The sequence below is a fragment of the Sabethes cyaneus genome, chromosome 3 (genome assembly GCF_943734655.1).
Source record: "Sabethes cyaneus chromosome 3, idSabCyanKW18_F2, whole genome shotgun sequence".
Taxonomy (NCBI): domain Eukaryota; kingdom Metazoa; phylum Arthropoda; class Insecta; order Diptera; family Culicidae; genus Sabethes; species Sabethes cyaneus.
The window spans coordinates 201,921,424-201,945,745 of NC_071355.1; the positions used below are offsets into that span (position 1 = coordinate 201,921,424).

Consider the following 24,322-nt stretch of genomic DNA (forward strand, 5'->3'; position numbering starts at 1 on the left):
GTGTGTGTGTGTGTGTGTGTGTGTGTGTGTGTGTGTGTGTGTGTGTGTGTGTGTGTGTGTCTGTGTGTGTGTGTGTGTGTGTGTGTGTGTGTGTGTGTGTGTGTGTGTGTGTCTGTGTGTGTGTGTGTGTGTGTGTGTGTCTGTGTGTGTGTGTGTGTGTGTGTGTGTGTCTGTGTGTGTGTGTGTGTGTGTGTGTGTGTGTGTGTGTGTGTGTGTGTGTCTGTGTGTGTGTGTGTGTGTGTGTGTGTGTGTGTGTGTGTGTGTATGTAATGATTTTTTCTATCGCCTGTTTCTCAGAGATGGCTGAACCGAATCGTTCGCTATTACTTTTGTTTGAAAGGTATTATTGTCTAGTAGATCACTATTGAGTTGCTTCGTGACACGACGTTTCGTTTAAAAGTTATAAGCAAAAATGTGAAAAATACGTGACACGGGTTTCTCTAGAACTACATGACCGATTTCAGCAATCTTAGTATCAAATGAAAGCTCTTATTAAAGCTAAATTATTCAGAAATTTTTAATTGAAAACAAACAAGTAGTTAAAAGTTATGCTTAAAAAACCTGTTTTGACAGGGTAATAATTATCGCCTGTTTCTTAGAGATGGCCAAACCGATTTATGCGCTATTAGTCTCATTTGAAAGATAATATATCGTAATAGATCACTATTGAATGATTTTTTGATTGGACGTTCAATTTGAAAATTATGAGCAACCGTATACACCACACCAAAATTAACAAAAATTTATAATGATTTTAACCAAGATAATTTACCTAATTTCAATTATTTTAATATCAAACGAGAGGTTTTGACACTACGAATATATATGCAAAATTTCATAAGAATTGGTTTTACCGGTCAAAAGATATTAACCCTCGAACACTCGCGCCAACTTTTGTAACGCAGTTACTCGCGCGCACAATAGCCGCAAACCAAAGAAAACTTGTGCACTAGAGTTTTGACTGGGTAAGCTTGTTTTTAGGTTTATCGAACCTTTGGCAGAGTTTCTTGAAATTAAAAGCTCTATCGTTTGGTGAAATTAAAATTTTGATTAATCCCCCTAAAAGTGAAATAAATAAAATATTTTTCTTCAGTGTTAATATAACACATTGAAGTGTTCTGCAAAGTTATAGTGCATATTATTACAAGATATTTTGCTAAAGACAGTAACCTTCTATCTCTGCAGCGAAGATAGAAAAATCTTATTTATTGTATATGAATTTGTAAAATCAGTTTTTCTATTTTTGCTCTTTTTGTAATTGTTGAATGACTTTTTCATGTACTACAAAATTGTACAAATAGTAAAAATACACAACTTTGCTGAAAACAGTATACCTGTATGATTGCTTGTTTAGGAACTGTAGAACTTTGATTATAAAAAATACCCTAATTTTGACTACGAATTACTCGACTACCAGCAGACGGATACATTTTAAACATTTTACATTGGGTAGTTTTGCTGCATACAGACACCATTTTTCCATATGGAGAAACGAGAGAAAATTCCACTTGGGGTCAATTGCGGTACACCTCGCTTGCTGATTGCTTCGTTTCTGTGATGGTGGTTTATGCTGATCTATTTTCCCAACAATTTAAATTATTAATGCATTGAATAATTATGACATTTTGCTCAGAATAAGTTCATTGAAGAATATACGTTAGTTAAACAACGATTTGTAACTTTATAACAATATGGCGTTAAAAAACCTACACGTGTTGTACAAAATACAACAGCGTGAGTAACCGAAGGTTAATAAAAATTGATGAAAATTATTCTAGAGAACTCTATTGATGTGAATCAAATAGAATGGCATTACAGGAAATTATGCATAGTTCAAAAACCTATAAACTAGACCTTTACTAGGCAATGTATATGTTAAAGAATAAAATTTCCTCTTACAACTTACTTTTATTTGCACTTACTCAAATTAATAACAACTTACTTATCCTTACTCAGCAATTTCATGAAAAAAGGATCTATCAAAATTTAAAAGTGTTCCTATTTTGTTCAAAATTTGTAAACTTATCCAATTTTCAAAATTTTTATGTAAACCAACGCATTACGCAACGTTGACCAATAGATGAATTATGTTCCGAAAATAGCAAGTAAGACCGTATAGCAAAGGTTCCTTTCACCACTAGGTGGATTAAATCGGGTTTTTCTTCTTTTGTGTACTATTTTCTTGGTTTTTGTTTACACTTTGCAATTTTAATTTTCCACTTGTTTTCGTCGACTTGTCACTTGTCGTCGTCGTCACTTGGTTTCGTCGTGTTTTCTAACTCTTTTTACCTTTGTTATACTATAACAAAGGTTTAAAAATTGGTCGAAAAACACGAAATTGATCCGAGGCCCGGAGGGTCAAGTCACATATACCAATCGATAGGGTTCGACGATTTGAGCAATGTCTGTGTGTGTGTGTGTGTGTATGTATGTAATGATTTTTTCTATCGCCTGTTTCTCAGAGATGACTGAACCGAATGGTTCGCTATTACTTTTGTTTGAAAGGTGTTATTGTCTAGTAGATCACTATTGAGTTGTTTCGTGACACGACGTTTCGTTTAAAAGTTATAAGCAAAAATGTGAAAAATACGTGACACGGGTTTCTTCAAAACTACATGACCGATTTCAACGATCTTAGTATCAAATGAAAGCCCTTATTAAAGCTAAATTGTTCAGGAATTTTTAATTGAAAACAAACAAGTAGTTTAAAAGTTATGCTTAAAAAACCTGTTTTGACAAGGTAATAATTATCGCCTGTTTCTTAGAGATGGCCAAACCGATTTATGCGCTATTAGTCTCATTTGAAAGATAATATATCCTAATAGATCACTATTGAATGGTTTTTTGATTGGACGTTTAATTTGAAAGTTATGGGCAACCGTATACACCACACCAAAATTTACAATAATTTATAATGATTTTAACCAAGATAATTTACCTAATTTCAATTATTTTAATATCAAACGAGAGGTTTTGAGACTACGAGTATATATGCAAAATTTCATAAGAATTGGTTTTACCGATTAAAATATATTAACCGTCGAACACTCGCGCCAACTTTTGTAACACAGTTACTCGCGCGCACAATAGCCCCAAACCAAAGAAAACGTGTGCACTAGAGTTTTGACTGGAAAAACTTGGTTTTAGGTTTATCGAACCTTTGGAAGTGTTTCTTGAAATTGGAAGATCTATCGTCTGGTGGAATTTAAATTTTTATTAATCCCCCTAAAAGTGAAATAAAAAGAATATTTTTCTTCAGTGTCAATATAACACATTGATGTGTTCTGCAAAGTTATAGAGCATATTATTACAAGAAATTTTGCTAAAGACAGTAACCTTCTATCTCTGCAGCGAAGATAGAAAAATCTTATTTATTGTATATGAATTTACAAGTTACTGATTTTACAAGTTTTTCTATTATTGCTCTTTTTGTAATTGTTGCATGACTTTTTCATGTACTACAAAATTGTACAAATAGTAAAAATACACAACTTTTCTGAAAATAGTATACCTGCATGTTTGCTTGTTTAGGAACTGTAGAACTTTGATTATAAAGAATATCCTAATTTTGACTCCGAATTACTCGACTATCAGCAGACGGATACATTTTAAATATTTTATATTTGCTGATAGTTTTGCTGCATAAATTTTCCCAACAATTTAAATTATTAATGCATTGAATAATTATGATATTTTGCTCACAATAAGTTTGTTGAAGAATATACGTTAGTTAAACAACGATTTGTAACTTTATAACAATATGGCGTTGAAAAACCTACACGTGTTGTATAAAATACAACAGCGTGAGTTAATAAAAATTGATGAAAATTATTCAAGAAAACTTTATTGATGTGATTCAAATAGAATGGCATTACAGGAAACTATGCATAGACCTTTACTAGACAATGTATATGCTAAAGGATAAGATTTCCTCTTACAACTTACTTTTATTTGCACTTACTCAGATTAATAACAACTTACTTATCCTTACTCAGCAATTTCATGATCCTTTTTCCATCAAAATTTAAAAGTGTTCCTATTTTGTTCAAATTTTGTAAACTTATTCAATTTTCAAAAATATTATGTAAACCAACGCACTACGCAACTACAACCAATAGATGAATTATTTTCCAAAGACGTGTCGATTTCTATCTCAAATAGCAAGTAAGACCGTATAACAAAGGTTCCTTTCACCACTAGGTGGATTAAATCGGGTTTTATCCCCTTTCTCGTTTTTCGTCTGTTCCGTTTTTCCTCGTTAAGATGCCCCATTTTTCTTTTTCTCAGTCACGTTTAATATCTTTTTGGTTCTTTTTCTCCTTTTCTCTTCAATTTTCCTTTTTTATCTCCCATTTGTTTTTCTTTTCTTTTTTTCTGTCCCATTTTTCTATCACATTCCTATTTCTCATTCCCAGTTTATCTCATTTCTCTGTTTTTATATTCCATTTCGCCTCTTATCCCCGTTTTCTTCGTTTTGTATAACGGTGTTCTTTTTCACTGTTCTTTCTTTCCCTTTAAGTTTCTCTTTTCTTTCTCGCTCTCCTTGTTCGGCTTGCTGTTTCTTCTTTTTTTCTTCTCTTATCTCGTTTTTCGAATTTTCAGTCCTGATTTTTCAAGCCAATTTCCGAGGCGGGGGGAGCGGGGTAACAAAAAATTATAGTTAACAAATAATTTGCAATGACCTTATTACTTTTCTATTCCAATTTTCGTCTTTTGTCTTCCGTTTTTTCTAATTTTCAGGCTCGTTTTTCCTCTTCTCTTGCCTTGTTTTTATGTTCTCGTCTTCCGAAATCATTTCTTTCTCTCCATTTTACTCTTTTTCTGTTCTTGCTTCTCATTTTTCCTGCTCCCGTATCTCTATTTCGATCCCGTTTTTTCTTTTTTTCTATTTTTCTACTTTTCTGTCAGGTTTGTCCTCATTTTCTTTGTCGGTTTTCCTTTTCTCTCATTTTTTCTTCTTTTTTCTTCTGTTCTGTTTCTTTTTCTGTTCAGTCCTTCTCTATCCTGTTTTTTCTCCTCTTTGCTACGGGTTTCCCCCTTTTTTGGAAGTTTGTCTTCTTTTTTTAAGGGGTTTTGTACTTTACTCTCATTTTTCTTCTCTCTTCCGTTCTCCTTCTTTTTCTGTTCAGTCTCCTCTTTTTTTGCCTCTGTTCCATTTTTTAAACATGCATTAAAATTGCAATTTATGAATTCTATTTACAGCTAAAGTAGTGAGTATAAATTAAATTAGAAATTCGCTAAAACTAACATGCAAACAATAGTTACAGTTACAAATTAAATCCTAAACCTAAAACATTACAATTGTGTCACTGAAAATTGTAAGTTAACCTAAATGTTAAAATAACCTAAAACGAATATCTAAACTTAAACTATGTTTTACAGCTTAAAGCTGCTTCCTTAGGAAATAAAGGAAAGTTGCTAAAAAGAGTCAGTGGTCATTTTATTTGTTCCGTAACCGCCGAACATATGAAGAGAGGCGCCTAGCCACCATCCTGGACACGCCAGTGATCGTAATGCACAGATCCTTACTTGGACCCTGTCGATGGAGGGCCTTGGTTTAACTAGCGATTATTCCAAAATGTAGTCGTGGATCGACTTGTTTTGCCCGTGCAAAAAGCTTACCAAGTGACGTTTCCACAGTCTCCACAGCTTTTTCTACTAGAATGGGAAGCATTCAAACTTTGGCCGCGAGCAATATGACAAATTCGGTAGCAGTTTGAAATTTTACAACCCGTATTACAGCACATTACCCAGAGTGTATCCGTTCAGCCATCGCGACTTTTGGGTGAGAGCGTTTGCATGTCGTGGTATGCAAATTTACTCTCACCGACGCGACCACACGCACGAAGTGATTCTGAGCAGAACGGATGGCAACCTCCCACAGGCCACCAAAATGTGTACCTTTTGCTGGTTTAACTTGCTATTTCATGCCATTATTGGAGAAATCGTTAGACATTTCCTGGTTGGATTCGTCATAGCGCATGAGGTGGCGGAGTTCATTGGCTGCAGCGTAGAATTTTTTCCTCTGTCGCATTTTGTATGTTACTCGTTCATGAGTCTCATGACATGAGATAAGTATTTTCAAAATAAGCGATGTCCGTGGAAATCGGAAAATTTCCCTTGTAGTTTTGTGGGAAAATAGGACACTTCAATGTTATTAAAATATTATTCTATTTTAACTATTCGAGTCTATTAACTATGTATGTGTACAAAATTTCATGAAATTCTGGAATCTTCCGGCCCATTTTGTACGATAATTTTGAAAAACTCCCATTAATCTGAATCTTAAGGCAAAACTATCTACTTAGCATGAAGTCATTTCCATTTGCCGCAGAATAATTCCCCATAATCTTTCGTGTTAATGCCTAATTCATTTATGCGCTATAAAACCACGGACGCTGGTAAAAAGTCAACAAGAAACAAGCCAAACACTGCCTAATGAAATTGATACCGGCTACTGATAATACATGCAGGAATGTGAAGAAAATAAATAAATATAAATAATATTAATCCTCTGAGCGACCGAGAATGGTAACGGCTTCAATGAGGTATAACTGGTATTTTATTAAACAATTATATCAAGTCGGTCGGTGCTTGCTGCGGTGCGGGTCGATTCGGCAAGAGTATCCAAACCGGCACCGGTCTAGCACCATCCTCGCACTTATGACTTCTTTTGGCCAAATGTGGGGATCACTATATGCGCTACGATGCCATGGCAAGTTGCTTGCTCTTTCTAGTATGGTATCGCCATGATAGCTCACTTTTGTTAATCTTTATTTCTTCTATTAGTTTGATCCGCACCGAGAGCCGAGGCATGCATACTTTCTTTCTTTCCATCTTTCATTGGGGCGGCATCATTTAATGTTTTATGTACCGTACGAAATGGTAGATTCAATTTATTAGCTGGTAAATCACTCAAACGGTTAATAATAAAAATATTTCGTTCCAATTTTCTTATGAAAAGATTTTTTTATTGTTACTGCCGTGGGGAAATTTTACTCAGCTTGATCTCAGCATAAGAGTGATTCAATTTTATTAGGCAGATCACTAAGAATTTAGTAGATGAAAGGCATATTTTGCCCCAGTGAACTTACCCGTACGAAGAATTTCTGCATGCATAAGTTTATATTCGTGGCGATGACGATGAGCAGATGAAACTGAACTTACGGTTACGTAAGCGGGCCACAATAAAGCACACAAGTGACCTTTTCCTCTTTCGAGTATGGTGTATTTTACAGAATCGTTTTCATGTATTAACTGCCAGGAGATAATGTTGGCAGAATTAAATTTATGATTCATTGCCATATTGTGAGTTATGGAAGTGGCTTTAATAGTTGCTCACTACTGTAAGACTGATGGACCGAATTTTCGAAGGGTGCTTAAACGTACAACAGATGAAAAAATTAAATCGAAATCTCGAGTGGCTATCTAAAACTGAAGCAGGACTTCAACATTCGCTAGCCTTGCTAATTAAAGTTAACATGGTCACGTGTGCCAAATTTATGGCTGACATTCGATGCAATAAAAACGATCATTGCCATATATGGTTTTTATTTGGTACTAATTTCTGTTTCTCGTTATCTTTTCTCTCTCTCCTGCAGAACGACACAAACACAGCTTTCCTCAGAGCAGCACGAGCTGGTGATCTGCCCAAACTGATAGAGTACCTCGAGACGGGACAGGTTACAGACATAAACACATGCAACGCGGTGAGTAACGTATCCGTGATCATTCAGGTCGTACTACGAAATTGGATCAAAACCCGAATTTTGATTTATATTGAAAGCAATAATAATTCGCCAGACCGTTGTTAATTTAAAAAAACATGATATTATTGCTTTTTCACATCTTAATTTCTTTTTGTATAAAATATTTTAATTAATTTGTACTTTTTTGAGTTCGACTGGGATGTATTACATTCAGGATTTTCGACTGTTCAGTCGGTTATCTATCGAAAACGGTTTTTTATACTGCCTGACGTTTCGGCCTTCGGTTTTGGCCTTTTTCAAACGTCAGGCAGTATAAAAAAGCCGTTTTTTGATAGATAACCGACTCTACAGCCGAAAATCCCGAATATATTAATTTGTACCTTCATAAGAAGGTGAGAGTAAATGTGTTTTTATGTGAACGAACGGAAGTAAGCAAGTACAAAATAACTTGACCAGTCTATGTCGACATCAAAATGATAAAAGTTGAATTTCAATCAAAATCAAATTAATTTATCACTGACAAATCTATTCAATTTTCATTTCCATTTCACTCAGAGGAATTCATCACTATGGCTCACAGACGTAGAACTTAATTGTACCTTTTGTCGTGTGGGCCACCCTAGAGAGTGTGGGTTAGAGTCCCACTTACCAATTGAACAACGCAATATATTTTTGGCCTCATATCGAAGTTTCATCCAGTCTACCATTCTTCTCACCAAACGGTCGTCCACTTTAATAAAATACGGCCTGTATCTGAAAATGCAATTATAATTTGGCAGCCCCATCAGCTCACCTGGATTTTAACCCAAGTAGCACTTGTAACTAATCATAAAAATAAAAAAATACAAAAAGGTTGCACAGCAGTTACATTTAGGATACTTGTAACGAGTTAGGTTACATAAAATTAAAAATAGTTACTTTTTAGTTTTCTAGTGACAAAAATCTCAAAAAGTTACCAGGTAGTTACCAAATGACCAAATTGAAACCTTTTTTTCGAACTGTCATCAACTTGCTGGTCGCAAAACAGTTAATTTTCCGTTACGAGCAGTTACGAAGTCAAAAAAAGTCGGCTAGTAACATTTTCGCAACAATTTGTTCACTGTTCCTTGTAAACACAACGGATTAAGGAAAAACTAGACCTGAAGAATATTGCTAATGGTAAAGATAAACAATTGGTACACGGGTTGTGAAATGCTCTTGTAAATGCGTTTATTTACTTAATTGATGGTACTTGGAATCTTCTCCGCCCAGACATTGGTATTAAGTAAACAAATGATGATTATTCTCAAACGTCAAAACGATCAAGTTACATCGAAACGAAACCGGCAATGAAAATAGGTTACAGTGTAACTTAGAAATGACGACATAAGAAATAAGTGACTACAACAGATTTAATATTGGTTACCGTATAACCGATACCGTAACCAGGTCGAAGGCTAAGGTTACGTACAACTAGAATGTAACTGAAATGTAACCTTCTATGATTAACACTGGTGGTAACTGTTTTATTCAAACTGAAACTATTCTTTGATATTAAATTAACACTTTCTTTTCACAACAATCACTAAAAAATACCTCTTCCCGATATCAACAATGTGAACAATGAACAATGGCTGCTTAAAATCATTTCATGCAATATGCCGAAAACGATACAAAACTTCAAGGACGATGGTGTAGTAGTTAGAACCAAAGGCAAAATGGCTATGAATTTTACTGTGATAGAAGTGATAGCGAAAATCAATTAATGGTTTCTAGGTGAATGCTCCACTAATTCATTATTGCTAAGAATAAATTTAAAAAATCAAAAAATTTAAATTTAAATTTTTATATTTGATTTACAAAACATCAATTTTTTCAAAGAAGTAAGTAACGAAAAGCTATATTAAATAAGAGCGCGTGAATTTTTCAAAGCTAGAATCATGCATTTCACCATAAATTTGAAACTGCATTAAAATTTGTGTTGAAATAATAATTTATACACTCTTCTATATTCAACAGTTAAATTTACTGCTTGACGTTGACAGCCATAGATTGAAATAATAAACCTGCTACATTTTCGCTATGCAATAAAAGTTACAAGATAACTAATTTGCCACCAATTGAAAGTCAATTTACAGTTTATAGTCAATAGTCAATAGTATTGACAGTCAATAGTAACCATTTTGTAACTATACATGTTACATATTGGTTATTGAGTAACTGTTAATGCAACCCGATTTAGTTACATAAGATGCGCTATTTCGGTTACGCAACTGTTATATTTTAGGTTACTGTAACCGAAGTTTTACATTTAAATTTGTCGCATATCAGCCGCTGCGACTCAATTGTGACAACGTGTGCTACTTGGGAAGGGTCCAAAGAAGATTTATCCGTATGACTCTGAGAGATCTGCCTTGACGAGATCCTAAAAAACTTCCGCCATAACAAGGACGTTGCCTTCTACCTGGCTTGGATACATTGGAATGGGGCTGCAGGACTTCAGCAGAAGTTCAGCAGGCCACTCTAATGTACAAATTCTTCAAACAACGACATCGATTCGCTGACATTACTTACAAAAGCCAAGAAATGCTCCTAGAAACTCACAGTCGTCGGGCAGAAGCCGGCCGATACGAATCCGCCCTCTTCTGGACGAATGATAATGGTAAACTTCCGGACGGTGAAATAATCGCTTCACATGAACTCCAAAGGTGTCGCGTGTGTTATCGTTAACCCGAATAAATCAAATAAAATGAGACTAGAGTTTTTACGCTTCTTTTTTAATAACGCTAGGCAATTCCTGCAGGATTATTTGGAAGCAGTCGACGCAATAGTGATTCAGTAATCTTCCGGTAGAACTTTTCAACGTAGGCCAATCTGCTATACGTAACGGGCGTAACGGGTACATAAACAACCTGAAAGGTAGCTGCTACGGCAGTGCTTGAACCGCTGCAGGGACATGACTTCATCGACATAGAAAGTCACCTGTATTTCTGTAACAGTGCTGCAGTTTTTTTTCTGCATTTGCGGAGGAAAGGGATATTTTCACAAAGAACCGTTCTTCAATAAACCCAGTGAAAGCGATTCCCCGATCGACTTTACTTTATCAGTGATGTGCCGTCCTAGATGAAAACGACACGCTGTATGTCAAAAGGTGAAGCAAAAACCAAGTGCATCTTACCAACAAAAGTTCAACCACCAAAGTGAGACGGGGATCGAGGAGGTATTCCAACTCTACTCCATTGAATGCATGGTCTTCCTCCAGAGGCAGATTTTACTCGTCCCTTAACGCACATTGGGATTGTCTACTTCGGTCCAATGTCGATATCAGGTGGAAGACGTACAGACAAACGATGGAGGTTTATTTTATCTGTTTAACCATTCATACCATCCGCCTGTAGGATCATTTACATACTGAATCCTGCGTTATGGCTATCCAAAATATCATGCCTAAAAGGCGAATTCCTACAGTGATCGTGAAAACAAATTTCTGAGTTGCTAGCAAGTAAAGTCTATCAAGATATCCTAAAGAAAGAGTTCATCTCGAGCAAGACTAAGTGGTCATTCGACTATCTTAGCACGCCTCACATGGGTGGAACGTGGGAGCGTTTGATCCGCAGCGTAAAGTAAAATTTCGTAGCAGTGCAGATGAGCAGGCATCCGACGTATGTGTGAACTTTCCTCGTTTGACGAACATTCTGGTGGATGGTGACGATTCTCCGGAGTTGGCGCTCAATTACTTCGTGTTGGGTTAGCCTGCGGCTAACCGTAGGTCGTTCTGTGGTGTCTCTGGAGGATAACCCTGTCGTACTTAGGAACAGCTGGAAGCAGTCGCAGGTATTAGCAGACACCTTTTGGAAGTAGTGAGTTGGAGAATGTCTGTCCATGATTACTTACACCGGTGAGTCCGCGAGATAATCGGAAATTTGGTAATCATTCTGGATCCGAAGCTTTTCGAAAATTGTTGCCTAAAAGGTCGGGTCATCGGCTCTAGATGGCCTAGTTTATTTATAGTCGCCAATCAAGGGGGACGTGAGAAGGGTTACGTGCAGACCACATCCGATAGTATCTAAGAACAGCGGTTTCCAGCGATTTCTTTAACGGTACTTCGACGTAGACGTTGAAATTAATAGAGTAAAGCTACGAATAGAAATCTAATTCTTATTACTGAGAGGTGAGACTTACTCCATTTTCCCGAACATTTACGTGCTTTAAAAGTTCATAATTCACAAAAATAGCTTTGAAAAATTCCAAAACTATTTTTCCTTGTTCGCCGATTGTTTAACCTTTCAATGATGAAATTTGTTGGTGAAAATTTTGTTTTAGGATGCTTGTTTCAAGGATTATGAGTTCTTGTAATTGTCGATAACCAAAAAACCGAAAAATTTCCTTTAAAGTTTTTTGGGAAAAGAGGAGACCTCGAATTCTTTTTAATTGTGGGTTTTTTAAATTAATATTAAGAGTATAAGCTATGGGCGTGCACTAAATTTTATGGAATATCGGGACCCTTCGATCCAAGTTTATACGATAATTTTGATAAGTGTCCAGTTTTGCACGCATCATTCATCAGAAAAATAAACTGAACCGTCTTTATCTCCCTTTTTGTAGAACGGATTAAATGCGTTGCACCTCGCCGCCAAGGATGGCCACTACGACATCGTGCAGGAGTTGCTAAAACGGGAAGCAAACGTGGACAATGCAACGAAAAAAGGCAACACGGCGCTGCACATAGCCTCACTGGCGGGCCAGAAAGATATCATCCAGCTGCTGCTCCACTACAACGCCTCCGTTAATGTGCAATCGCAGAATGGCTTCACGCCGCTCTACATGGCGGCCCAGGAAAACCATGACGAATGCGTGAACTTGTTGCTGGCAAAAGGAGCGAATCCGGCCCTGGCTACGGAGGTAGGTTTATGACGCAGGTTTATGAATTCTAATTGACACCATCGTCTGTCTTGTCTAATTGTAGGACGGATTCACACCTCTGGCCGTAGCAATGCAGCAAGGTCACGACAAAGTCGTTGCGGTTTTGCTAGAAAGTGATACTCGCGGTAAGGTGCGACTCCCGGCGCTTCATATAGCAGCGAAAAAGGACGACGTCAAAGCAGCGACGCTGCTACTCGAGGTAAGTTTCAGCCCGCCACAATCATCATTGGTTCAATTAAATCTTGAGAGTTCCCACCATAGAAGAAACTAAAAAAAGTAATCTACCACTATCTACATATCTATCAGATATAATTGAATCGCCGCAATTGCATTTAATGACCGCCATTTATCACACCCGTGTTGATTGCTTTCAGAACGAGCACAATCCGGACGTGTCGTCCAAGAGTGGTTTCACGCCGCTGCACATAGCCGCCCACTATGGGAATGTCAATGTCGCCCAGCTGCTGATCGAGAAAGGTGCCGATGTAAATTTTACCGCGAAGCACAACATAACGCCGCTGCACGTCGCCTGCAAGTGGGGAAAACTGAATATGGTCTCACTCTTGATAAAGAATAAGGCTCGCATCGACAGCATCACGCGAGACGGCCTTACACCGCTGCATTGTGCTGCACGTTCCGGCCATGACCAGGTCATCGAGCTGTTGCTGGAAAACGATGCCGACATTATAGCAAAAACGAAGAATGGGCTGGCTCCACTTCATATGGCAGCTCAGGGCGAACACGTCAGTGCAGCCCGGATTTTGCTGGTAAATAAGTCTCCGGTAGACGACATTACAATCGATTATCTGACGGCTCTTCACGTGGCCGCTCATTGTGGACACGTGAAAGTGGCCAAACTATTGCTGGACCGCAATGCCGATCCCAATGCAAGAGCCCTGAACGGGTTTACCCCTCTTCACATTGCTTGCAAGAAAAACCGGATAAAGGTTGTGGAATTACTACTGAAACACGGTGCTACCATAAGTGCAACTACCGAAAGCGGACTGACACCCTTGCACGTGGCCAGTTTCATGGGTTGCATGAATATTGTGATTTATTTATTACAACACGATGCTAGTCCCGATATACCGACGGTGCGAGGAGAAACACCGCTACATTTGGCTGCTCGAGCTAAGCAGAGTGATATCATTAGAATTCTGCTTCGGAATGGTGCCTACGTGAATGCACAGGCCCGTGAAGATCAAACGCCGTTGCACGTTGCCTCCAGGTGAGTCCGTGAAACTTGTAGCATGACATAACCTTCAATATCTCTTCCCTTCAATTGCAGAATCGGTAACGTCGATATTGTGATGCTGCTACTGCAAAATGGTGCTAAGATTGACGCTGTCACTAAGGATAACTACACTCCGTTGCACATTGCCGCCAAAGAAGGTCAGGAGGATGTTCTGGCCGCTCTGTTGGAAAACGACGCCAACATGGAAGCCGTCACGAAGAAGGGCTTTACTCCGCTTCATTTGGCAGCTAAATACGGAAATTTGAAATGCGCACAACTTCTTCTCGATCGTGGAGCTCAAGTGGATGTTCAGGGCAAAAATGGCGTTACACCGTTACACGTTGCTAGTCATTACGATCATCAGAAAGTGGCTCTACTCCTACTGGAGAAAGGTGCTTCTCCCTATTCGCCAGCTAAAAACGGCCACACTCCGTTGCACATTGCTTCCAAGAAGAACCAAATGGATATCGCCAATACATTGCTGGAGTATAGGGCAGATCCTAAAGCTGAAAGCAAAACTGGTTTCACGCCGCTTCATCTCAGTGCCCAAGAAGGTCATCAAGACATGTCCAAGATGCTGCTGGACAACGGCGCTAATCCTAATCATGCTGCCAAGAATGGTCTAACTCCGCTTCATCTGTGTGCTCAAGAAGACCACACGGAAATAGCGAAAACATTGTTAGATTCTAACGCACAAATTGATCCCTCGACCAAGACCGGATTTACTCCGCTACACGTGGCTGCCCATTTCGGACAAATCAACATGGTTAAGTTCCTATTGGAAAACGATGCAAATATCGAGATGAAGACCAACATCGGCCATACTCCGCTGCATCAGGCAGCTCAGCAAGGCCACACTTTGATTATAAATTTATTGCTGAAAAACAAAGCTAATCCGGAAGCGGTTACCAACAGCGGCCAAACGGCGCTCTCCATTGCCGATAAGCTGGGCTACATCACTGTCGTCGAGACGCTCAAAGTGGTCACGGAAACCAGTGTCACCCAAACGGTGGACGAAAAGTTCAAGATCGTCGCACCGGAAACCATCCACGAGACGTTCATGTCGGACTCGGAAGATGAAGGTAGGTTCGCTTGTGTCGTGTCGTTTGCATTTCGATTCGTCGTGGTATGATTAGGTGAATTTAGCTCTTTTTCTATCGGTGGAGAATGATGTAAGGATTGAAAATAAAAATTCTCGGGTAAAGGTGATGATAACGCTTCAGTAATGTATTTTTTGTCGCTGTTAGATGCTCGTTGTTGTGTGAAAATCTACAGTAGCGATCGATAAATATGTATGGCTTTTTGACGCTCTGTTTCCCCGGTCGATGCAGCTCTATTGGTGATGCGCTTTCAATGCACCTTTGGTTATTCTAACTTAAATAATATAGCCGTCGTTAATTTGTTACATAATGATTTCTGACAGAAGATCAATTCGCTGACCATTTGATAGATGTAGCTTAGAAAATTTGGTTCAACGAAAGGCTTTAGAAATTCTTTAGTAAAATTATGTATGGAGGTTTAATCCCACGTGAGGCTGGCTAGATTGTTAGATATGTTCAAAAATACTGTTTACATACAGATAAATAAGGAAATTAAAAAACGCAATCAGGAAAAATTGACGTAGACAAAGAAATTAAGCAAAGCGCTAGAATCTAAGCTAAGTTGTATAGACTTGTTTGTATCTCGTCAATTTTAAATTTTTATTTAGAATTGAGGTTAAAGATTTAACTTTACATTAAAAATGGTATCGAACGCCATTTAACGCAACAACACATTCAAAAATTTGTTAAATATTTTTCAGCATTAATAAGTCTAGTAATTTATAAGAAACTCAAAATAAAGCTTAATGAATCGAGGTTTTTACACTCAATAAAAGCTTGAAGAAAAGTGCATCTAACGCATTTAACAACGCTATAACGTCTGGACTGATACTGACACGATACTGATTTCATCTCTTATTTTTATTTAGGAAAACTTAGGTGTAAATAAATTATACCTAAGAAAATAAAGAATACATTTTTTATTAAAACAAAGCTGCTCAGATGCAGTAATACACAATATACAATTCCACTCTATTCTACCAGAAAGGATTGAACGAATACATCGAATTATTGGTTAATTTCAAAATCGCTAACGAAGCAGCTTTGATTCGTTTATTTTGCTCATGTTGAAAAAATATGTGGTGTGTTTGTGGATACCAACACCGATATCAATTTTTGAAGAATTTTAAGATTCTCCGGTTAACGGATACATTTAAAATGGAAGCTTCAATACCAGAGTGACATTTGACAAAATAATAAATGAAACGAAAAATTCAAAATCAAAAAATTTCGATGAGCTATTTACTCATTTAAACCTTAACGAATTTGATGTCCTGAAAGTAAACTGTGTTATAAAAGTGCGCAAAGGGTCCTTACACTCGATCGTTTCTATCGATATGCTAGTAGAACTTATTCAAAATTGAAATATTGTGTGAAAACGTGATGGACGAAATATGGCAAAGCAAAGCCATGGGTATTAAACGTCCTTGAGAACTTGACCCTTCTTTATCGACAGACTTCGCAGAGTACAGGAAAATTACAGGGCTAGTGCAAAGATCCTATTAACTCTGTAGCGGCACCACCCAGTCGAGATTCGAGCATACGACGACTGGCTTGTTGGGCCAGCATCGTACCCCGGAGCTAACTGGGCGGGCAAGGATAATGGACAGTGGCATATCGTGCATATTTACGCATTAATTAATTAATTTGAATCATATGAGCTAAATAGTAACTAGTGTCTTAACATATCCAAGCTCCAATTGTTGGAATGGCTACGTTGAATAAGAAACAAATTGACATTAGTGACCGTATTCTGGATCTTATTTTCGTGTCTGGAAATGATTCATATCTGAGGCAGTCGAACCGCTACTTCAGATTGACATATTCCATCCAGCCCTTGTCACTAGCCTCAATGCAATTATTCGACAGACTAGTTGAACCGACAATACGTTCGACTTTCATAGAGCCGATTTTGTAAAACTTGGCCGTGCTCTTGAGAGTCTGAATTGGTCTTAATTATTTGATGATTTGATTTCACCGATTTGTTCCTGCTCTACGTTTTTGGGAAAAGCCGTCTTGGTGGAGGTGGAGAACTGTAACGGATACGAGTAAACAGCTTCATTGAGAAGATACATCAAATATCATCGCAACCCGTTTCAAAGGGTGAATTTACCATCACTAGTACCAAGTTGCGGCCGTAAAAATCGCCACATTCTTTTAAAATACACCCAGCGAAAGAAAGTTGATCTCGAACGGGCCCCCAGTAGTTATTTGCGAGATCTATTTGCCTATCATTTTTCTAGGGTGTTAAAAACCGATTGCCAGTGAGAAATCCATAAGAGATCTGTGACCAGCGTTGCAATTGATGTCAGCAGACGTTCTATCTACCATTCGAAGACTAAAAGCCCTTCGATTGTACTGCAAAGATGCGCTGACTCTGTTGTGATGCCAATGACCAGAATGTTCATTGCATCACTAAACCAGGCGTCGTTTCTTGAGAGATGGAAAGAATCTGTAATGTTTCCCGTACATAAAAAGGAGTCAGACGGATATCACCAACTACCAACCTCGTTATGTGCCGGACCCAACCATTTGGAAATTTTGGTAGGAAAAATACTTTTTACTGCAGCTAAATCATACGTTTCGTATATTTAGCATGATTTCTGCAAAGAGAGATTATTACAAATAATCACTTTGAAATAATGCTACGGATACCGAATAGATACAATTTACTCACCTTAATGCAGCGGTCGACCATGTTGATCATTCTTGATAATTCTTGGTTAAAATCAATCGTTCGGATGCTTCTAGACATTTCCTTAGATGGTTACCTAGTTAATAGCAAAATAAAAATAACACTTGATTCATGTCTGTAATAAAGCTGTACCATTCTGGAATTCCACTTCCATTGCTGATATCAGGTGAATGGAAGCTTGCGTGTATTGATGATCTTAAGATGTTCTCGCAGTTCTGATTCTCGTTCCCATTTAGAGATTACTGTACTCAAGTATCATTGTCAAAGCTAGCACAAAACTTAGATTTCATATCTAGAGCTATTAGCGATTTCCAAGTTCCCTATTGCCTGCGATCGCTGTTTTACGCTCTCGTTTGCTCGGTTTTAGAAACATATTCAATATAGTAATACCTCAATATAAAGCAACTTTATTTTTATTTTCGTTATGGTATATCAATATTACGTTATATCGAAGCAAAAATAAAATTCACTTCTATTCGAACGAAATTGATTGCAAATGAAAAAGAAGCCTTTCAAACCGTTAACTTTCTAATTTAACCATGATTGGTCTTGCAGTTTGAAAGATTCATTAAGAAATGCGAAGAAGCGAAGTATGTTTAAAGATTGTGTTAATTAAAATTTGAAAATCTAACTAACAAAATTGTATCATAACTAACAACATTTAAGAAAGAAATAATTTTTGCACATAAGTAATGCCACAATGAAAGATAATACAGTTGTTTTTATTAATTTGAAATAATTTCGTTACATCGTGGTAAAAGTTATCTTATATCGAGTTACGTATTATCGTAGTTGCCTTGAATGAAGGTTGCTTTATATCAAGGTATTACTGTACTGTAATGCCCATTTACGAAATACTGGATTACTACTTTTGAAGCAATCCAAAAAAATAATTTTGAAATAGTGATAATATTGGTAGAAACCAATACACACCGATGAAAAAAAATACCATGGAATCATGTGATAGTTCACGAACCATTTTGTGCTTGTTTTCTCGTTAAAGATCTGTTGGCTTTCTAACCAATATACAGATCAAATACACTGAAGTCGCTTTTTTAAGCAGTTTGTTTTTCACGCGACTATTTTTACGCAAATTTCGGAATTTATGTGTTTTTTTTACGTGAATTTCGGAATTTACGCGAATATGTTCAATTAGTCTATTTGTTCACGTAGTATTAAAATCCACGAAGTTATTTTTACGCGAATTTTTGGTTTTTCTTATGCGAATTTTGGAATTTACGCGATTTTTATTTACGTGAATTTTGAAATTTACGCGGTTTTTTATGCGATTCCGATTTACGCGGAACGTATCCTTCGCATACAAAGCGACTTGAGTGTACACAAGAACAATTCGAACTAACATTTATCGTTCATCATCATTCATCGATTGCGAAAACCAAATTGTGCTAAAAAAATGAATGTTTCTATAACCTCAATCTGGTTATAAAATTTTTCCAGCTGAAGAGATTCTCGACGTTTCCCAGATTTATACACTGGCATTGTCAGTATCGGTACAAAGCGACCAATACCTGACACCGCTAACAACTGCTTCAACCAAGTAGGACTAAAGCAACATCCAATCAGTTCGCTAATAATCAATATAGAACTGCACCGTCTGTATAGGATTTGTTTAGGTTCTGCCGTCGGAAGACCTTATAGCATTGTAGTTACGCTTCGCTGAGTGTCACGTGAGACAGTAGCGAGTAACAGAATCGAAAGTATAAAGCAAACGTGCAAATGTGAACTGACGACGCAATGACGAGGCAGGTACTTCACAAAACTAAATTATCTTGGCAGACGACTATAGGCAAAAATAGTTGGCATTGGCATTGGAACATTGTGAGACATAGTGACATATTTTATAATCGGACCAATTGAGTACTCTTAATCCGGACATGTGTACTTTTTGCTAGGATTGTTGTAGTAACGCGTTTCATCAGTGTATCGTTTGACTTTTGTTGACTTAAATGAGTTCAAATATGAGATTAGTTAATTCAGTAGTATTTTTTCAAGAGGGAAAAGGGACACAGATTTTATAATAGAATTGATTTTATAAGAATTTTCTGTTTACTTTTTTCTTTACACTACAATATTAAATTATCATCATTGTGTGTTTCGATTTTATAGTAAGAAGTATTATCTGTGCGTATCTCGAAAATGGTTTATAAATTTTAATTATACCAAGTCAAGGGATGATGTAGTATAAGAGAGTAAGAACAGAATATTGCCAGCAAGTTACAGTTATATAGTTACACAGCCAAATACTCGCGAAACGGCATTGAAAACGTTTTAGGAAAACCTAAGCTAATATTAGTGGGTAATTTCATAGAAAATTGCACACTAATGGGTGAATACGATCATCCTACACGTTGAATCTGACAAAGATCTGGACCATTTCTCTCGGCCAACCAATAAATCTTTCATCTTTCATTAATCGTGGGTGTCGAAAGTGCATTACACTGCGCCCGCCGCAAACAAATCACACCAATGGAGCTGCATCGTATCGCTCAAACAGAAATACCTAGTGTGTAGTAAATCAAACCCGAATGTGTACTATTACTACTTAATTGAATCAACGTTTAAAATACCACTGCAAATAACACGTGTTTTTTTTATTTATTTTTTACTATTTATGTTTCTCTTCCTCTTTTATGCTGCTTTTCTCCGATACGTGTCCTTTATTTTCGATCACCACTACTGCAAATTGAAACAACCAATAAATAAATCGAATACTGAAAATTGCTTATGCTCTGTGATGTAACTATAACTGGCTCAAACGCATCGTATTATATTGTAAAAATATTATTCCACAAAAAAACATGATACTATGCGTGGCCATAATGCAATGTTATTTATTACCTGGAACGAAACCCGATTCCGGACACCTTATACTACTACTGCTCGTGTCGGGGGGCTATCGACTGGGTCTGGCGACCGTCTGGTTGGAATTGTCTCATCCTCCTAATAAACCGAAAAAAAACAACCACTAAAATACACACACAAATGCTAACTGATTCGAATGCTTCCCACCTACTGTTGTCCGTCTGACCTCACGAAAAAAAACCCATCCGCACATAAACATATGCAACATATGCCTCCCCTTTCGCTATGTCTATGCTATACCTTTTTTCCGATTGGAAAACACTCACAATACAACAAAATAACACAACACTAAACACCCCCAGGCGGAACGTACGATGCCAATCTGCTAACTGACACGAACGTTTTGAGTCAAACCCAGCAGTCGTGCAGCAGTAGTGGTGTTATCAAGTACTATCAGTCGCAGATGCGTTACACACGTAAGTGATCACTCTCCGCGGTTAGGGTAGTATTCCCCGGCTAGTTTCGCTTGCCTCTGAAATTACTATTTGTTTTGTATTATTACTCACTGAAGTCATCGCGGAAGCCTTACATTCATTTATCAGTTTATCATTTCACGAAATGTGCTAATCAACATGTGTTGTGTAGGCACGGGACGACCAGCAGCACCTGGTTTCAGAATACAACATAGTTCTTTCACACAACATTGATCGCTTTCGTATGAGTTTTTTTTTTCTCGAATCCAATTATCATTCACAACATTGTTCTGTCGTTTTGATGTTCAAAAGGAACTCTATTGCATTTTTCAATCGCCTTGGAAATTTCTCAATACTGTTTGCTTTACTGTTTTAGCTTGTTTAGTGTATTGCAAATGATTTCTGAAAAGTCACTGAAGTTGCTAATTATTTCAAACGATTATTAATAAAAGTGAAATTATCAGTGTCACATTACATGTTTTCTATACTTTCTTTTGTACTAATTTATGATAAAAGCGGAAAAAAGTTCTTTACTTTTTGAGTAACCGTCAAAAAAATTTTTAAATGTTGCATACGTTGCTAAACTTGATTAAATTTTAACATCCACACAATTGTCTTGAATTATGTCGGTCTGCTGGCTAGTTGAGTGGGAAATCCATCACATGCGCAGCTTGATAATAATGCTAATAAATAGATCCTAATTGAAGAGTTGAAATAAAATCGAAGCTTAAAACTTATGATTCTTGAATGAACGATTTGCAAGTTAACATCATCTTGTCACAAACAATTTGATTGTTTGAAGCAGACTTTATAAATTCAAAAACAAATAAGTCTTTCGATCTTGTTGCTTATATCTAATTAAAAAACGATTAGGAGAAGCAATCAACGTCGTGATCGATATTAATCATATTTCTAGTAGTCTTAAAAAATGCGCTAATTACATGTCACGTGGGAGAAACCACCGTGGTAAAATGCCTATTGTGCTGCGATTTTTATTTTTGTGTTGAAAAATATGCCTAATAATCGGTCACGCTGTAAAGTATATTCCACGAAATCCGCCTTCCGACAGTTCGACCCACGATGCTCGATGCGAAATAGGATGCGCGCGCAGCATCCACAGACTGACTGATCACTTCGTTATTATACGTTACGCTGCAAGCGAAAGGAAGTGTCTCTTTTGCATTCCAATCAACATACAAATGCAATGCAGCAGTACGTGTCACTTAATAGATTTTTTAATGAGTTTTGTCACAGCAAATGAAGCGCATTCTACATGCGCATATTGCTGTACTATATGTATGCCGCTGTATGACCACATCCGTACCTACTTCTTTCAGCTTGAAAACGGAACGTTATACTGTCTGTCTTCTGACGAATTTAGGGATACGAACGCGAACATCTTTTCCGTGTAGCGCATGGTTGCGGTTCGCTGTACGACCCGGAGTCGGATACTGTGTGTCTCTAAATTTTAAAAGTATCTAGCGTGGATTTAGTTGCTCCCTTAGGCTAATTCAAATATTTAATGCGTGCAAAAATATTTTATTGGTGCAAAAAATACTCTTTACCGACGATGTTACCCCTAACCGGAGCAAGGTATAAGAATGATTGTGGCTCGGTAAGCGTAATGTGAGCCCTCCTGCATAACCAGTTTCCACACTTGCAGGCTCTAGAGAGCGTGATTGGTTGAAGAGTTACTCACCAAAGCTTACCTTTTAGTTGATCCATTGTGTCATGTGTTGTGTGGCATGTAGCGCCGTTTTGTTGAAACCGTATATCGGCCAAATCCAATGCTTTCATTTGGGACGTAATCATCGATCGATAGCGAGCTCCGTTGACAGTAGTGGTCTTCTTCAGCCATGGAATAATATGAACCAATAAATCTGCCAGCCCATAAACTGCATCAAAACTTTCGAAAATATCACATGTAGGGTAGGAAGGGGCAAGATGCCCACCCGGGGCAAGATGACCACCCTTCCAAAAATTGTTATATACGCTTTAAAGGAATACAATTAGTAACCGTACACGTAAATAAACACTACATCTAACAATAATTCAAACAATTACAAAAATAACATCATTGAACTCTTCGATAACATAAAAAATAGATCGATGATTAAAAATACTGCATTTATTATAAGATTGCGCAGCCATAAATTGAGGTTTTAATCATGATTTAAAAAAAATTTCATCTAACGAATGAGTTATCGTGGCATTGATTTTAGTAATGAATCAGTTGTTGATATTGCAGCAATTATGCAGATAATGTATTTAGGGCACGGGAGGGTATTTTCGGCCCATTAAGCGATTGCATCTATTTTTTCGGCCTATGGCCTAGTGCTAGCGGAAGAACAGGTGGTTTTGACGTTCTTCGAATAAAAAATAGTAGATTACGTAGAGTCTTGAGAAAATAGTTATAATATATTAAAATTGTATGTCAGCAAAGTATTTTTATTGGCGAAATAAAAGGCAAATAGGCTGAATTTAGAAACCTGCTGAAAATACCCTCCCGTACCCTACCACAAATTGCTTTTAAAAATACATCTACTTGCGGGGCAAAATGCGCACCGCTTTATAGATCAAGATTGCTACCCTGAATTGCATAACCATAACCTTAAATCAGCAACAATCGCTGCATAAAATATTTGTAGCGGAATAAACATGCATATTTGTTTGTTTTCGATAAAAATACATTGTTTAACATATTTCTGTCTAATAATGACCACAGAGGAATACGTACATTCAATGAATAACTTTTTTATGGTTAATTAAACACTCCAAATTATTCAAATAATGTTTAAAATAGTTTATGACCAGCTTGAATCCACAATATTTATTATTTAGATTATACGTGAAATACAATGAAGGTTTAATAGCTTTTGGAAAGGATGGTCATCTTGCCCCGCAAGGGTGGTCATCTTGCCCTGCAGGTTGGAAAAATTCTCAAAAATCAATGAATTTTTGCTCGTGAATATTTGATATGCGTTACAACTTTTAGCACCCAATATGCAAACAGGTTATAGAAAAGAATGTAAAAGATAACGGAGCGAGAGTTTTGAGCCCTTTGTTGTAGATTTCTTCGGATATATTGATAGTGAGCTTAAGGTGCCCACCTTATCCGGGTGCCCATCTTGCCCCGTGCTACCCTACTGTACAGGTCGAACTGCCATACAAAAATTTTATGAAAACAGACATAAAAACTTCAATGTGCTCCGATGTTGTACAATTTTGTGAACTTATTCCTTATTACTTTGGCAAATCTAACCTAAAAATTTGCGTTGAGGATTTTACTGTACAAGTTTGGATCGAAGGGTGTCTGAATTCCTATAGGGAACAGACGTGGACAACACTGAGACAGTGCTCTCGCCACACAGATTTTTTAATTTTTT

The 24,322-nt window shown here is 37.2% G+C and overlaps 1 protein-coding gene and 1 long non-coding RNA gene across 3 annotated transcripts in view; one reads left to right on the forward strand and one right to left on the reverse strand.

Moving 5' to 3' along the window:
• LOC128744128 (ankyrin-2) overlaps positions 1–24,322 on the forward strand; it is a 136,003-nt gene that overhangs the window by 82,608 nt on the left and 29,073 nt on the right. For both annotated transcript variants that reach the window (XM_053840930.1, XM_053840931.1), the window contains exons 2-6: positions 7,602–7,709; positions 12,294–12,590; positions 12,655–12,810; positions 12,986–13,839; positions 13,900–14,927. In XM_053840930.1, coding sequence (XP_053696905.1) covers positions 7,602–7,709; positions 12,294–12,590; positions 12,655–12,810; positions 12,986–13,839; positions 13,900–14,927 — 2,443 coding nt within the window. The remainder of the gene's footprint in view (positions 1–7,601; positions 7,710–12,293; positions 12,591–12,654; positions 12,811–12,985; positions 13,840–13,899; positions 14,928–24,322) is intronic.
• LOC128744129 (uncharacterized) lies at positions 20,275–20,819 on the reverse strand. Its single transcript, XR_008412359.1, has 3 exons — positions 20,671–20,819; positions 20,500–20,601; positions 20,275–20,337 (listed from the first exon to the last, which is right to left on the reverse strand). It is a non-coding gene; the product is annotated as an uncharacterized LOC128744129 (long non-coding RNA).